The following is a 17,348-nucleotide window of genomic DNA, read 5'->3' as shown; positions in this document are numbered from 1 at the left end:
GGAACCATCAGTATTGATTATTTCCAATATATCTTCTATATCAGCAGTGTAATGTATATGCAGGTGATGGTATGCAGACAAGGGGGCGTATATACAGGAGATGAAGGTGTGTACAGGAGGGTCTCGGTGGGTGGAGATGAAGTTGTGTACAGGAGGGTCCCGGTGGGTGAAGATGAAGGTGAGTCCCGGTGGGTGGAGATAAAGGTGTGTACAGGTGAGTCCTGGTGGGTGGAGATGAAGGTGTGTACAGGTGAGTCCTGGTGGGTGGAGATGAAGGTGAGTCCCGGTGGGTGGAGATGAAGGTGTGTACAGGTGAGTCCCGGTGAATGGAGATGAAGGTGTGTACAGGTGAGTCCTGGTGGTTGGAGATGAAGGTGAGTCCCAGTGGGTGGAGATGAAGGTGTGTACAGGTGAGTCCCGGTGGGTGTAGATGAAGGTGTGTACAGGTGAGTCCCGGTGGGTAGGGAAGAAGGTGAGTCCTGGTGGGTGGAGATGAAGGTGTGTACAGGTGAGTCCCAGTGAATGGAGATGAAGGTGTGTACAGGTGAGTCCCGGTGAATAGAGATGAAGGTGTGTACAGGTGAGTCCCGGTGGGTGTAGATGAAGGTGTGTACAGGTGAGTCCCGGTGGGTGTAGATGAAGGTGTGTACAGGTGAGTCCCGGTGGGTGGAGATGAAGGTGAGTCCCGGTGGGTGGAGATGAAGGTGTGTACAGGTGAGTCCTGGTGGGTGGAGATGAAGGTGTGTACAGGTGAGTCCTGGTGGGTGGAGATGAAAGTGTGTACAGGTGAGTCCTGGTGGGTGGAGATGAAGGTGTGTACAGGTGAGTCCTGGTGGGTGGAGATGAAGGTGTGTACAGGTGAGTCCCGGTGAATAGAGATGAAGGTGTGTACAGGTGAGTCCCGGTGGGTGGAGATGAAGGTGTGTACAGGTGAGTCCCGGTGGGTGGAGATGAAGGTGTGTACAGGTGAGTCCCGGTGGGTGTAGATGAAGGTGTGAGTCCCGGTGGGTGTAGATGAAGGTGTGTACAGGTGAGTCCTGGTGGGTGGAGATGAAGATGTGAGCCCCGGTGGGTGTAGATGAAGGCGTGTACAGGTGATTCCCGGTGGGTGGAGATGAAGGTGTGTACAGGTGAGTCCCGGTGGGTGGAGATGAAGGTGTGTACAGGTGAGTCCCGGTGAATAGAGATGAAGGTGTGTACAGGTGAGTCCCGGTGAATGGAGATGAAGGTGTGTCCCGGTATTGTATGCCTCGGACTGGATTGTAAGATTCGGTTAGTCATTAACAGTCTCAGATTTTATTCTGGTGAATTATTAACCCTCGCTAATCCCTGGACGGTGCACTCGGTGACGGCTCCCTCTCAGCACAGTAATAATAGTAGGAATAATATTTTGCTGATTCTTATCAATGGCCAGCGGCCAGCAGAGGAAATATTTGTTCCCTGGGTTGGTATATTTACCACCCCTCGCCCTGTATCATCCATTTCCTCCATGACTACTGCACAATGGTCCCCCTGAGCGGACATGACCCTGGTACTCCCTGTATGGCCCATCACCCCCATCATCCTCACACCTCTCACATCCTCAGTCAGGGCTATTCCAAGTCTAATATCGGTTGTAGTCACATTCATGGAATCTCTACTGAAAAAATCATTCATCGCTTTAAACCCAACTTGCTGGAGCCAGAGCAGCTTGACTGAGGGACCATCGTTTCAGACTGTATCTTATATATTGGACCTGGGTGGTGTGTGGACATCTCAGCCTATCTTCATTTCAGCAAAGCATTTCATACAGTTCCTCATGCTATGTGATGGCTCAAGTCTTGGATTTCCAGTTGTGTGAGAGAAGATTGACGACTACCACATGCCCAGGAGCCACCATGGACGGCCAAGGAGACACCATGGACGGCCAAGGAGACACCATGGACGGCCAAGGGGACACCATGGACGGCCAAGGAGACACCATGGACGGCCAAGGAGACACCATGGACGGCCCAGGAGCCACCATGGACGGCCAATGAGACATCATGGACAGCCCAGGAGCCAACATGGATGATCCAGGGGTGCAGAGAGCAAAACAGCCAAGCAGGCTCTAGAAAGTTCTGGATGTCCCTGGAATTTCTGGAAAGAAGAACGGATCCGCCAGGCAGTGATGGCTGTAATCCCAGAAAACATGTGTTCGGGTTGGATTTGAAAGTGGACCAGGAAAACTCCCACACCCAGTACCGGGACAGGTTCATCTAGGGTCCAGGGCGAAGATACCAAACAGCACCCCTCTCCCCTCAAAATGTATGAGCATTATGTGTCAGCAAAAATCCTCGCACCCTCCAAAAAAAAATGTAAGCACTAATCTTCCACTTACCCAAAGCATAAATTCCCTTTGCAAGCTAAAATCCCCCCAAAATAATCCCCCTCTTCAGGTAAAAATCCCCCCTCAGCTCAAATCCCCTCCCTCCCCAACTCCCCCTTCCTAGTACAATTCCTCTACCTCTCAAAATTTCCCCTTCTAGCACAAATCCTACCTACTCCACTAATAACACTGAACCCTAGAGTACTCCACTAATACTGAACCTTATGGTACCCCACTAATAACACTGAGCCTTGGGATACCCCACTAATACTGAACCTTGGGGTACCCCACTAATAACACTGAGCCTTGGGGTACTCCACTAATACTGAACCTTGGGGTACCCCACTAATAACACTGAGCCTTGGGGTACTCCAGTAATACTGAGCTTTGGGGTACCCCACTAATAACACTGAACCCTGGAGTACTCCACTAATACTGAGCCTTGGGGTACACCACTAATAACACTGAGCCTTGGGGTACACCACTAATAACACTGAGCCTTGGGGTACTCCACTAATACTGAACCTTGGGGTACACCACTAATACTGAACCTTGGGGTACTCCACTAATACTGAACCTTGGGGTACCCCACTAATAACACTGAGCCTTGGGGTACTCCACTAATACTGAACCTTGGGGTACCCCACTAATAACACTGAACCCTGGAGTACTCCACTAATACTGAGCCTTGGGGTACACCACTAATACTGAACCTTGGGGTACACCACTGACAACACTGAACCGTGGGGTACACCACTGACAACACTGAACCGTGGGGTACACCACTAATCACACTGACCCTTGGGGTACCCCACTAATCACACTGACCCTTGGGGTACTCCACTAATCACACTAACCCTTGGGGTACCCCACTAATTACACTGATCCTTGGGGCACATCACTAATAACACTGAACCTTGGGGTACCCCACTAATCACACTGACCCTTGGGGTACCCCACTAATCACACTGACCCTTGGGGTACTCCACTAATCACACTAACCCTTGGGGTACCCCACTAATTACACTGATCCTTGGGGCACATCACTAATAACACTGAACCTTGGGGTACCCCACTAATAACACTGATCCTTGGGGTACTCCACTAATAACACTGAACCTTGGGGTCCCTTACTAATAACACTGAACCTTGGGGTACACCACTAATCACACTGAATCTTGGGGTACTCCACTAATAACACCGAACCTTGGGGTACACCACTAATAACACTGAACCTTGGGGTACCCCACTAATAACACTGAACCTTGGGGTACCCCACTAATAACACTGAATCTTGGGGTCCCTCACTAATAACACTGAACCTTGGGGTACACCACTAATAACACTGAACCTTGGGGTACCCCACTAATCACATTCTATGTTGGAGTTGTTGATGCCGGATCTAGCAGAGACGTGGAGGAAAATGTTGGGACTGTTTGTTCTGCTTCTGTCACAGAAACAGGACTAGAGGAGGGTGGTTCCCTTGGCCAGCTTGGCGGGATCTGGTGACGAATCAGGGACCTTCTAACACGGGATTCTTTATTGACGTGTGCGGTGGTTTGTAAAAAGGCTATATACATGTTTTCTAAGTGTCAATCCTCCAAAAAGAGCCACTCACCGTAGCAGCAACATGAAGATTTATTTAGACGGCCACGGATGGGACATACAAAGTCCATCGGGTGCAGGACCTGTTATGGTGAGCGGCTCTCTATGAAGGATTTACATATTTGGTGGCTCGCGGTGGAGGACAGCCCAAGGAGAGGACAGCCCAAAGAGAGGACAGCCCAAGGAGAGGACAGCACAAGGAGAGGACAGCCCAAGGAGAGGACAGCCCAAGGAGAGGACAGCCCAAGGAGAGGATTCTGAAGCAAAGGCCAAGTTGGAGGATAATATTTTTGTTCTCTGTTCTGTAGCTCCTTCCCAGGCTGAAGCCCAATTTATGGTCGTTCCTATATGGGAGCTCCAGCCAGCTTTTGGGCCTTGGGCATTCTTCTGCTCCACCCCTCTGCTATCTGCCAGTTATTCTGAGGAGAGACTAGACTACTATCTGTGTGACTGAATTAAAGGGAATTATGGTGAGCTGGAGACGAGCGCCATCATTCACATAGAATAGCTGGTAGGCCAGTCTGAGTCTCCCCGCCCCCCCGGTGTATGGAGGCGGGGCAGAGTAGAAGAGGCACCATCAGCTGACACCTCCCTCCCCATCATTCCTAGTGACGGCGCTTGTCTTGGGCAGATCTGTGACAATGGGGTGCAGACAATTCCATACTGTTCATTTTCATTAAGTTGGATGCATCAAAAGAAGTGAGACTCCATGGCAAGTGGGCCAGAGGTGTGTAGAGAAATATTTCATTTGTGTGTGAAGCGTCAACATGTAGACATAAAACCAAAACACTCACCAGTGTAGCTCCAGTGACCGTGAGGAGGACCTGCAACCAGAGAAGACACAACATCAGCAAATGGAAATGCAGCATTCTCATTGGATCTCAGGGTTACCCCTCCCCCTTTCAGTTCTGCCTCTCAGGAGGAATATGGACTGTGCTGTATACAGTGGGAAGGGTCTGAGGTTGGGGGTCCCCTCCTGCTGGGTTCTAGGGTCTGAGGTTGGGGGTCCCCTCTTGCTGGGTTCTGGGGTCTCCGTTGACCCCCTTCTGTACTATATGGACCGTTCTCGGATCTCACCCTCACATTCGGTTCTCTAATCTTCGGATTCTCAGGAATGTGAGCGGATTAGCCGGCTTCCCTCTGGCACATATTCCTCCCTGGCAGACATTTTTAATTGGATTTTTCTCAGCTCATTAACTCTGTCATTGAGGTAGAAAGTTAAACATTGATCTGCCGAGTCACCGGCTTCTTATTTCTATCATATCCAGACCAGTTGGCCCTCTGTGTACCAGACTAACACTACTGGGGGTAATTCGCACACACGGTGACACGCATGGCTACCAGATACCTCCTGGGGCCCCCCAATTCCCTCATTACCTCATGGGGGCCATGTGCCACTCTTTTGGAAGAGGAAGTGGGAAGGGAACAAGGGTCACCTGGTGAAATCAGCCCTGACCCTTACGGCTAATATGGAAGGGGAGACTTGGTGTGGCCGATGACGGCATTAGACACGCCCACTTTCAGCAAAGGTTGAGGGTCAGGAGGAGGTGGAGAATAACCCTGAAGATAGGAGGAACGCTATGCCAAGTCTGATGGTGAAGGTGGATGGAACCTCTAAATCAGAGACGATCGTTGTGGTATCAAAAAATGGAAGGATTCACCACTGACCAGAGCCAGAGAGGATAGAGAGATAGATGGGAAACCCTTCAATCCCAATACTAGGGTGTCCCCACCATACATGGTGTATTGGAGCAGTTTGTCACCCCTATAGCTTACCGGGGGATTGTATTAGATCATGTAATAGGTGGACACCTGGAAGCTGAGGACACTAATAAGAGAAGAACCTTTTGGACAGAAAAAAAAAAATTGTGGGTCCATATTCTGAACTAATGACCAATTTTTGCAGCCTAGGGGTAGCTTTGCCAATCATTGAAGTACCAATTGAAGAAATTGGCATGGACCCAGTAGGCCCAGTTGTAGAATCTACCTGGGTGTCAGCATGTTCTGGTAACACCAGACATAGCCATTGATGTCATGAAGCCATTCCTTTGTGTAAAACATCAGCCAGAAATATTTCCAAAGACCCCCAAGATAAGAACCCCAACCCTCCCAAAAGGAGATATAAACTGACCAGCACAACTCATGGTTAAAGGCACACCAACGTACTTCAGGTGGACAGTCTGGAGGAAAGATTTAATAAGAGGGTGTTACAGAAGGTGGTGGAGGAGGATAGAAGAACTGGAATTTGAAGTATGAGAAGGACCTCAGTCATTCACGGGACCCTCAACGTTAGAGGTACTTTATGGTGGACACCCCAGAGGTTTTCTAGATGTCATGATGGAAACATCAGAGGGGAGACCACGCCTGGTGAAAATGTTATTGGAGATATTTATGTGATGCAAGAAAAAATACCGGGTGTCATGTCCCTCAACATAAAGAGCAAAAGCCGAGAAATCCCAGAGGACATCATCTCAAATATCTCTCTCCCCAGATTATACACATCTCTATCTCAGATTTCTCTAGATCATTATCTGATATCCCTCATTATCTCATACCAGAAATTCTCAACCAGGTTCCATGGAATCCTGAGGTTCCTCTGGAGGTTGCTAGGGGTTCCTTGAGCAATGAGAAGCTTCTGCCTCTCAGATAAATTCCCACTGACACCATCGATCTTTTTACCCATCTGTAAGGGGGGACTTTTTCCCAGTGACCACAAGATTAAGGAGCATTCCTCCCACTGACCATCACACTAATGCATCTTGAGTAGAGGTTCCCTGAGACGGGAACATTATTTCCAGGGTTCCTCTGTTCAAAAGGTTGAGAAAGGCCGATCTAGATCAACATTTCATTTCCCTCTAGGTTTTAACACAAAGCTCTCTCTAGATCGTTAACTACCTAGAGAAATAGGAGATGACAACCTAGAGAGATCCAATATAATGACCTACAGAGGTAGAAGATAACGGCCTAGAGAGATCCGAGAGAACGGCCTAGAGAGATCCGAGAGAATGGCCTAGAGAGATCCAAGAGAACGGCCTAGAGAGATCCAAGAGAACGGCCTAGAGAGATCCGAGAGAACGGCCTAGAGAGATCCGAGAGAACGGCCTAGAGAGATCCGAGAGAACGGCCTAGAGAGATCCGAGAGAACGGCCTAGAGAGATCCAAGAGAACGGCCTAGAGAGATCTGAGAGAACGGCCTAGAGAGATCCGAGAGAACAACCTTGTGACGGGAGTGACTTTTGGGGGTCGGGGGACCTCTGTGTCAGCTCATGTTCCCCTCATTATGTTTAATTCACCCTGTGCCTGTTAAGGGGTACAGGGTGTGAATGTCCTAGTACTGTGTATTGGTGTGTTGTCCTTTGTTCTCGGCCACATGGCTGTCCATTGTCCTTTGCCATGTGCTGTAGCCCTTCCCACTGATGGAGCGGGATGATGATGTGTTTCCTGTTCCTGGTTGTGTTTCCCCGCCCTCTGTATATAACTTGTTTGTGTAAAAATAAGGGAGTTGACTTCCTGTTTTAAGAAGAGTCGGGTGCTGTCTATTTCCTGAGGGATTTCAAGGGTGGGGTCCGTGGATGGTGTTCGGACAGGGAAGCTGCGGGATAACGGAATATACCCAAGTGCAGTCTGGGGTGCGGTTTGGGGTCCGGTTCAGTTACAGACCTAGAGAGATCTGAGATAACGACCTAGAGAGATCCAAGAGAAGGGCCTATAGAGATCCGAGATAACGGCCTATAGAGATCCGAGATAACGGCCTATAGAGATCCCAGATAACGGCCTAGAGAGATCCGAGATAACGGCCTAAAGAGATAGAAGATAATGATCTAGATAGATATGAGATAACGACCTAGAGAGATCCAAGAGAAGGGCCTATAGAGATCCCAGATAACGGCCTATAGAGATCCGAGATAACGGCCTATAGAGATCCGAGATAACGGCCTATAGAGATCCGAGATAACGGCCTATAGAGATCCGAGATAACGGCCTATAGAGATCCCAGATAACGGCCTATAGAGATCCCAGATAACGGACTAGAGAGATAGAAGATAATGATCTAGATAGATATGAGATAACAACCTAGAGAGATAGGAGATATACCATAGACCGTTATCTCTCCATAGATCGTTATCTCTCCATAGATCGTTATCTCCCGTCTCTCTGTAGACCGTTATCTCCCATCTCTCTGTAGACCGTTATCTCCCGTCTCTCTGTAGACCGTTATCTCCCATCTCTCTGTAGACCGTTATCTCCCGTCTCTCAACCAGAAAGGCTTAAGGGGCTGTTATGGCTAAAAGGCAGAGAAAAGTTCTCAGGAGGACATTAGAGGGCCCCAGTAAAGCATAGAAATTCTGCCAGGTAGGCATTTAAAGGGCCACAGGAAAGCATAAGAAAACCCTGCCAGCAGTTCATAGTGCCGCTAAGATCTGACAGTCTTCATCAAGCCCTAACATACGTCTCTCATCATCACCTCATCGCCACATCCGATGCTCAGGCCCTGAGGAACAGGGAGGCCTTTTCCCCTGAAATGTGTATTCTTTAGTTGCTTCCCCCCACCAATAAACATTTAAAAAAGACCTCTGAGTGATATGAACTTTCATACTAGGTGCTCCTCAAGACCCACCCCAGAGTTTCCTATCTGCAGAGTGCTCTTTATGTCAAGATCAAATAGGTAGCAGCCTAGGACCAGAGCAAAGTCCACCTACACTTTATCTTCATTACGTATCAAGACATGCTGCATTGTATATTCATCAAGCCTCTCCTATTGGTCCAGCTCCATCACACACATATCAGACAGCAATCAGGGAGGCATACTATGAGAAGTGAGACATAGGAGTCTGCAAGGAAGATCAACAGCCACCGGGAAGGCATAAGAGGGCTGCCATGGCTGAAGGTATAGGAAAGCTGTCAGGAGGACATTTAGAGGGCCTTGTGGAAGGCATAAGAGGGCTGCCATGGCCGAAGGTATAGGAAAGCTGTCAGGAGGACATTAGAGGGCCTTGTGGAAGGCATAAGAGGGCTGCCATGGCCGGAGGTATAGGAAATCTGTAAGGAGGACATTAGAGGGCCTTGTGGAAGGAATAAGAGGGCTGCCATGGCCGGAGGTATAGGAAAGCTGTAAGGAGGACATTAGAGGGCCTTGTGGAAGGCATAAGAGGGCTGCCATGGCCGGAGGTATAGGAAATCTGTAAGGAGGACATTAGAGGGCCTTGTGGAAGGAATAAGAGGGCTGCCATGGCCGGAGGTATAGGAAAGCTGTAAGGAGGACATTAGAGGGCCTTGTGGAAGGCATAAGAGGGCTGCCATGGCCGAAGGTATAGGAAAGCTGTCAGGAGGACATTAGAGGGCCTTGTGGAAGGCATAAGAGGGCTGCCATGGCCGGAGGTATTGGAAAGCTGTCAGGAGGACATTAGAGGGCCTTGTGGAAGGCATAAGAGGGCTTCCATGGCCGAAAGTATAGGAAAGCTGTAAGGACGACATTAGAGGGCCTTGTGGAAGGCATAAGAGGGCTGCCATGGCCGAAGGTATAGGAAAGCTGTAAGGAGGACATTAGAGGGCCTTGTGGAAGGCATAAGAGGGCTGCCATGGCCGAAGGTATTGGAAAGCTGTCAGGAGGACATTAGAGGGCCTTGTGGAAGGCATAAGAGGGCTGCCATGGCCGAAGGTATAGGAAAGCTGTAAGGAGGACATTAGAGGGCCTTGTGGAAGGCATAAGAGGGCTGCCATGGCCGAAGGTATTGGAAAGCTGTAAGGAGGACATTAGAGGGCCTTGTGGAAGGCATAAGAGGGCTGCCATGGCCGAAAGTATTGGAAAGCTGTCAGGAGGACATTAGGGGGCCTTGTGGAAGGCATAAGAGGACTGCCATGGCTGAAGGTATAGGAAAGCTGTCAGGAGGACGTTTAGAGGGCCTTGTGGAAGGCATAAGAGGGCTGCCATGGCTGAAGGTATAGGAAAGCTGTCAGGAGGACATTAGAGGGCCTTGTGGAAGGCATAAGAGGGCTGCCATGGCCGAAGGTGTAGGAAAGCTGTCAGGAGGACATTAGAGGGCCTTGTGGAAGGCATAAGAGGGCTGCCATGGCCGGAGGTGTAGGAAAGCTGTAAGGAGGACATTAGAGGGCCTTGTGGAAGGCATAAGAGGGCTGCCATGGCCGAAGGTATAGGAAAGCTGTAAGGAGGACATTAGAGGGCCTTGTGGAAGGCATAAGAGGGCTGCCATGGCCGAAGGTATAGGAAAGCTGTCAGGAGGACATTAGAGGGCCTTGTGGAAGGCATAAGAGGGCTGCCATGGCTGAAGGAATAGGAAAGCTGTAAGGAGGACATTAGGGGGCCTTGTGGAAGGCATAAGAGGACTGCCATGGCTGAAGGTATAGGAAAGCTGTCAGGAGGACGTTTAGAGGGCCTTGTGGAAGGCATAAGAGGGCTGCCATGGCCGAAGGTGTAGGAAAGCTGTCAGGAGGACATTAGAGGGCCTTGTGGAAGGCATAAGAGGGCTGCCATGGCCGAAGGTGTAGGAAAGCTGTAAGGAGGACATTAGAGGGCCTTGTGGAAGGCATAAGAGGGCTGCCATGGCCGAAGGTGTAGGAAAGCTGTAAGGAGGACATTAGAGGGCCTTGTGGAAGGCATAAGAGGGCTGCCATGGCTGAAGGTATAGGAAAGCTGTCAGGAGGACATTAGAGGGCCTTGTGGAAGGCATAAGAGGGCTGCCATGGCCGGAGGTATAGGAAAGCTGTCAGGAGGACATTAGAGGGCCTTGTGGAAGGCATAAGAGGGCTGCCATGGCCGGAGGTATAGGAAAGCTGTAAGGAGGACGTTAGAGGGCCTTGTGGAAGGCATAAGAGGGCTGCCGTGGCCGGAGGTATAGGAAATCTGTAAGGAGGACATTAGAGGGCCTTGTGGAAGGCATAAGAGGGCTGCCGTGGCCGGAGGTATAGGAAAGCTGTAAGGAGGACATTAGAGGGCCTTGTGGAAGGCATAAGAGGGCTGCCATGGCTGAAGGTATAGGAAAGCTGTCAGGAGGACATTAGAGGGCCTTGTGGAAGGCATAAGAGGGCTGCCATGGCTGAAGGTATAGGAAAGCTGTAAGGAGGACATTAGAGGGCCTTGTGGAAGGCATAAGAGGGCTGCCGTGGCCGGAGGTATAGGAAAGCTGTCAGGAGGACATTAGAGGGCCTTGTGGAAGGCATAAGAGGGCTGCCGTGGCCGAAGGTATAGGAAAGCTGTAAGGAGGACATTAGAGGGCCTTGTGGAAGGCATAAGAGGGCTGCCGTGGCCGAAGGTATAGGAAAGCTGTAAGGAGGACATTAGAGGGCCTTGTGGAAGGCATAAGAGGGCTGCCATGGCTGAAGGTATAGGAAAGCTGTCAGGAGGACATTAGAGGGCCTTGTGGAAGGCATAAGAGGGCTGCCGTGGCCGGAGGTATAGGAAAGCTGTCAGGAGGACATTAGAGGGCCTTGTGGAAGGCATAAGAGGGCTGCCGTGGCCGGAGGTATAGGAAAGCTGTCAGGAGGACATTAGAGGGCCTTGTGGAAGGCATAAGAGGGCCCCAGGAAAGCACAAAAAGGCTGCCAGGATGTCATTAATAGGAGCCCAGGAAGGCATAAGAGTCCAGCTAGGAAGGCAAATGAAGGTCTCCAAGAAGATATAGGCAGGTTCCCAAGAATCGCAGGAGCTTCTCCAAAGAAGGGCCACCAGGAAGACATTGAGGGTCCACCAAGCTGTAGTAGCTTCACCAGGATAGCAGTATAGAGCCTCTAAGAACTCATTGGAGGGTCGTGTTCATCAAAGATGATGTCACGGCCAGAATGACACGGCTGCATTGATGGGAATAGAATTCCTCCAGAACATGACCACAGATATTGATGTAGGTGGAGGAACCCCACAATATCTCTCTGCAGTGTCCGATGTCATATTCCTCCCTCATGGCAACAGGCCGGTCTTCTAAATGACTTTTCTGGATAGGGAATGGTGAATGAAGGGATGGATGAGGAATGGTGAATGAAGGGATGGATGGGGAATGGAGAATGAAGGGATGGATGGGGAATGGAGAATGAAGGGATGGATGAGGAATGGTGAATGAAGGGATGGATGGGGAATGGAGAATGAAAAGGGTGGATGAGGAGTAGCAGATGAAGGGATGGCTGGGGAATGGTGAATGAAGGAATGGATGGGGAATGGGGATGAAAATGGTGGATGAGGAGTAGCAGATGAAGGGACGACTGTGGAATGGTGAATGAAGGGATGGATGAGGAATGGGGGAGGAAGAGATGGATGAGGAATGGTGAATGAGGGGATGGCTGAGGAATGGTGAATGAAGGGATGGATGGGGAATGATGAATGAAGGGATGGATGAGGAATGGGGGATGAAGGGATGGATGGGGAACGGGGATGAGAAGGGTGGATGAGGAGTAGTAGATGAAGGGATGGCTGAGGACACAAAGACAATGTATGGGACTCCGGAGAACCATCTACTCCTCCCAGAATCCCCCATCTGCCCCTCCATCACCCTGACCTTCCTGTATGACCTTCTCCTCTCACCTCTCTCCTCTCCCTTCTCCTTTCACATCTCTCCCCTCCTCTCTCCTCCTCTCCCTTCTCCTTTCACATCTCTCCCCTCCTCTCCCCTCCCCTCTTCTCCTCTCTCTGCTTCTCTTCTCTCCTCTCTTCTCTCCTCTCTTCTCTTCTCTCCTCTCTCCTCTCCTCACCTCCTCTCCTCACCTCCTCTCTTCTCTCCTCTCCTCCCTCTCCTCTCCCCTCCCCTCTTCTCCTCTCTCTGCTTCTCTTCTCTCCTCTCCTCTCTTCTCTCCTCTCCCCTCCTCTCTTCTCTCTCCTCTCCTCTCCCCTCTCTTCTCTCTCCTCTCTCCTCCCCTCTCTTCTCTCTCCTCTCTCCTCCCCTCTCTTCTCTCTCCTCTCCCTTTCCCTCTTCTCCTCTCTCTGCTCCTCCTCTCCTCTCTCCTCTCCTCTCCTCCTCCTCTCTCTGCTCCTCCTCTCTCTGCTCCTCCTCTCTCTGCTCCTCCTCTCTCTGCTCCTCCTCTCCCCTCACCACTCCTCCTCTCTCCTCCTCACTTCCTCTCCTCTTCTCTCCTCTCTCCTCCCCTCCCCTCCTCTCCCACTCCTCTCCTCCTCAACTCCTCACTTCCTCTCCTCTTCTCTCCTCTCTCCTCCCCTCCTCTCCCACTACTCTCCTCCTCTCTAATGAGGAGTGAAGTCCCAGAGGGGCAGATAATGAGGAGTGAAGATACAGAGGGGCAGATAATGAGGAGTGAAGATACAGAGGGGCAGATAACGAGGAGTGAAGTCCCAGAGGGGCAGATAATGAGGAGTGAAGATACAAAGGGGCAGATAGCGAGGAGTGAAGATACAAAGGGGCAGATAATGAGGAGTGAAGATACAGGGGGGCAGATAATGAGGAGTGAAGATACAGAGGGGCAGATAATGAGGAGTGAAGATACAGAGGGGCAGATAATGAGGAGTGAAGATACAGAGGGGCAGATAACGAGGAGTGAAGATACAGAGGGGCAGATAACGAGGAGTGAAGATACAGAGGGGCAGATAACGAGGAGTGAAGATACAGAGGGGCAGATAACGAGGAGTGAAGATACAGAGGGGCAGATAATGAGGAGTGAAGATACAGAGGGGCAGATAACGAGGAGTGAAGATACAGAGGGGCAGATAATGAGGAGTGAAGATACAAAGGGGCAGATAATGAGGAGTGAAGATACAAAGGGGCAGAGAATGAGGAGTGAAGATACAGAGGGGCAGATAATGAGGAGTGAAGATACAGAGGGACAGATAACGAGGAGTGAGGTCCCAGAGGTACATAAAATGAGGAGTGAAGATACAGAGGGGCAGATAACGAGGAGTGAAGATACAGAGGGACAGATAGCGAGGAGTGAAGATACAGAGGGGCAGATAATGAGGAGTGAAGATACAGAGGGGCGGATAATGAGGAGTGAAGATACAGAGGGGCAGATAACGAGGAGTGAAGATACAGAGGGGCAGATAACGAGGAGTGAAGATACAGAGGGGCAGATAACGAGGAGTGAAGATACAGAGGGGCAGATAACGAGGAGTGAAGATACAGAGGGGCAGATAATGAGGAGTGAAGATACAGAGGGACAGATAGCGAGGAGTGAAGATACAAAGGGGCAGATAATGAGGAGTGAAGATACAGAGGGGCAGATAACGAGGAGTGAAGATACAGAGGGGCAGATAACGAGGAGTGAAGATACAGAGGGGCAGATAATGAGGAGTGAAGATACAGAGGGACAGATAACGAGGAGTGAGGTCCCAGAGGTACATAAAATGAGGAGTGAAGATACAGAGGGGCAGATAACGAGGAGTGAAGATACAGAGGGGCAGATAATGAGGAGTGAAGATACAGAGGGACAGATAACAAGGAGTGAGGTCCCAGAGGTACATAAAATGAGGAGTGAAGATACAAAGGGGCAGATAATGAGGAGTGAAGATACAGAGGGGCAGATAGCGAGGAGTGAAGATACAGAGGGGCAGATAATGAGGAGTGAAGATACAGAGGGGCAGATAGCGAGGAGTGAAGATACAGAGGGGCAGATAGCGAGGAGTGAAGATACAGAGGGGCAGATAGCGAGGAGTGAAGATACAGAGGGGCAGATAGCGAGGAGTGAAGATACAGAGGGGCAGATAGCGAGGAGTGAAGATACAGAGGGGCAGATAGCGAGGAGTGAAGATACAGAGGGGCAGATAAGGAGGAGTGAAGATACAGAGGGGCAGATAACGAGGAGTGAAGATACAGAGGGGCAGATAACGAGGAGTGAAGTCCCAGAGGTACATAAAATGAGGAGTGAAGATACAGAGGGACAGATAATGAGGGGTGAAGGGGTCACTGAGGGGCAGACAGCGAGGGGTGAAGGGGTCACTGAGGGGCAGACAGCGAGGGGTGAAGGGGTCACTGAGGGGCAGACAGCGATGGGTGAAGGGGTCACTGAGGGGCAGACAGCGATGGGTGAAGGGGTCACTGAGGGGCAGACAGCGAGGGGCGAAGGGGTCACTGAGGGGCAGACAGCGAGGGGCGAAGGGGTCACTGAGGGGCAGATAGCGAGGGGTGAAGGGGTCACTGAGGGGCAGACAGCGAGGGGCGAAAGGGTCACTGAGGGGCAGACAGCGAGGGGCGAAGGGGTCACTGAGGGGCAGACAGCGAGGGGCGAAGGGGTCACTGAGGGGCAGACAGCGAGGGGCGAAGGGGTCACTGAGGGGCAGACAGCAAGGGGTGAAGGGGTCACTGAGGGGCAGACAGCGAGGGGTGAAGGGGTCACTGAGGGGCAGACAGCGAGGGGCGAAGGGGTCACTGAGGGGCAGACAGCGAGGGGCGAAGGGGTCACTGAGGGGCAGATAGCGAGGGGTGAAGGGGTCACTGAGGGGCAGACAGCGAGGGGCGAAAGGGTCACTGAGGGGCAGACAGCGAGGGGCGAAGGGGTCACTGAGGGGCAGACAGCGAGGGGCGAAGGGGTCACTGAGGGGCAGACAGCGAGGGGCGAAGGGGTCACTGAGGGGCAGACAGCAAGGGGTGAAGGGGTCACTGAGGGGCAGACAGCGAGGGGTGAAGGGGTCACTGAGGGGCAGACAGCGAGGGGCGAAGGGGTCACTGAGGGGCAGACAGCGAGGGGTGAAGGGGTCACTGAGGGGCAGACAGCGAGGGGCGAAGGGGTCACTGAGGGGCAGATAGCGAGGGGCGAAGGGGTCACTGAGGGGCAGACAGCGAGGGGCGAAGGGGTCACTGAGGGGCAGACAGCGAGGGGCGAAGGGGTCACTGAGGGGCAGATAGCGAGGGGCGAAGGGGTCACTGAGGGGCAGACAGCGAGGGGCGAAGGGGTCACTGAGGGGCAGACAGCGAGGGGCGAAGGGGTCACTGAGGGGCAGACAGCGAGGGGCGAAGGGGTCACTGAGGGGCAGACAGCGAGGGGCGAAGGGGTCACTGAGGGGCAGACAGCTAGGGGTGAAGGGGTCACTGAGGGGCAGACAGCGAGGGGTGAAGGGGTCACTGAGGGGCAGACAGCGAGGGGTGAAGGGGTCACTGAGGGTCTCTGCCCCGTCCGATATCAGGGGAATATTCGGGGTTCTTCCAGTGGTGGAGGAAGTTGGTGGAGTTTCCAGGTGTGTAGAAGAATAGAAAGGATTTGGGGGACTTACCTTGTGGGTGATCTTCATGGAGGTGTCCTTCAGGGTCATCACATGTGACCAGGGGCCCCAGGAGAGTGCCTATTAGCAGAAGGAGTTTGCGGGGCCCCATATCCCGGCAGCTGGCTGTAGGAATAGTTGGAATGGTTGAATTCCTGATCCCTCTAATCTCCCGGCCTCCTCGTCATTTCCAGAGGACGGAGAGTGGAGGAGAGTGGAGGAGAGCGGAGGAGAGTGGAGGAGAGCGGAGGAGAGTGGAGGAGAGCGGAGGAGAGCGGAGGAGAGTGGAGGAGAGCGGAGGAGAGCGGAGGAGGCTCACCTTGGGGACAGATCCTGTGATCACCTGTCTGGGGAGCCGGCCACTGCCTTATATACACCTCCCAGGGGGCAGGCCACACCCACAGCTCCGCCCCTAACTCAACACTTCTCATCTGGGTACAAGGGCAAGACTGGCCAACATCTCACCCAGTGCAGAGGGGTCTTATTGAGGGAGTGAGGGGGTCTCATCTACTGAACAGGGGTCTTATTGAGGGAGTGAGGGGGTCTCATCTACTGAACAGGGGTCCTATTGAGGGAGTGAGGGGGTCTCCTCCACTGAACAGGGGTCCTATTGAGGGAGTGAGGGGGTCTCATCTACTGAACAGGGGTCTTATTGAGGGAGTGAGGGGGTCTCATCTACTGAACAGGGTTCCTATTGAGGGAGTGAGGGGGTCTCATCTACTGAACAGGGGTCCTATTGAGGGAGTGAGGGGGTCTCATCTACTGAACAGGGGTCCTATTGAGGGAGTGAGGGGGTCTCATCCACTGAACGGGGGTTTTAATGACAGAATAAAGGGGTCTCATCCACTTAACGGGGGTCTTATTGAGAGGAAGATGGAGTCTCATCCACTGAACGGGGGTCTTATTGAGAGGAAGACGGAGTCTCATCCACTGAACGGGGCTCTTAATGACAGAATAAAGGGGTCTCATCCACTGAACGGGGGTCTTATTGAGAGGAAGAAGGAGTCTCATCCACTGAACAGGGGTCTTAATGACAGAATAAAGGGGTCTCATCCATTGAACAGGGGTCTTATTGAGAGGAAGAAGGTGAAGGTCTCATCCAGGAGGTGAAGGTCTCATCCAGGAGGTGGAGGTCTCATCCAGGAGGTGGAGGTCTCATCCAGAAGGTGAAGATCTAATCCAGGAGGTGGAGGTCTCATCCAGGAGGTGGAGGTCTCATCCAGGAGGTGGAGTTTTCATCCAGGAGGT

The 17,348-nt window shown here is 51.8% G+C and overlaps 1 protein-coding gene across 1 annotated transcript in view; it reads right to left on the bottom strand.

The window, feature by feature from the left end:
• Positions 1-16,429, bottom strand: part of LOC149428633 (carbonic anhydrase 9-like) — a gene marked incomplete at its 3' end in the record, with an annotated part of 45,761 nt that extends 29,332 nt beyond the window's left edge. Inside the window, exons 1-2 of the mRNA XM_089667174.1 lie at positions 16,113-16,429; positions 4,747-4,776 (exon numbers count right to left, since the gene is read on the bottom strand). Coding sequence (XP_089523300.1) covers positions 4,747-4,776; positions 16,113-16,212 — 130 coding nt within the window. The remainder of the gene's footprint in view (positions 1-4,746; positions 4,777-16,112) is intronic.
• Positions 16,430-17,348: the final 919 nt, after the last annotated feature.

Source organism: Staurois parvus, unplaced genomic scaffold (assembly GCF_062004578.1).
Source record: "Staurois parvus isolate SC_StPar_1 unplaced genomic scaffold, SC_StPar_1.0 ptg003076l, whole genome shotgun sequence".
In the NCBI taxonomy this organism is placed as follows: Eukaryota; Metazoa; Chordata; class Amphibia; order Anura; family Ranidae; genus Staurois; species Staurois parvus.
This window is presented reverse-complemented; position numbering and strand designations above follow the sequence as displayed.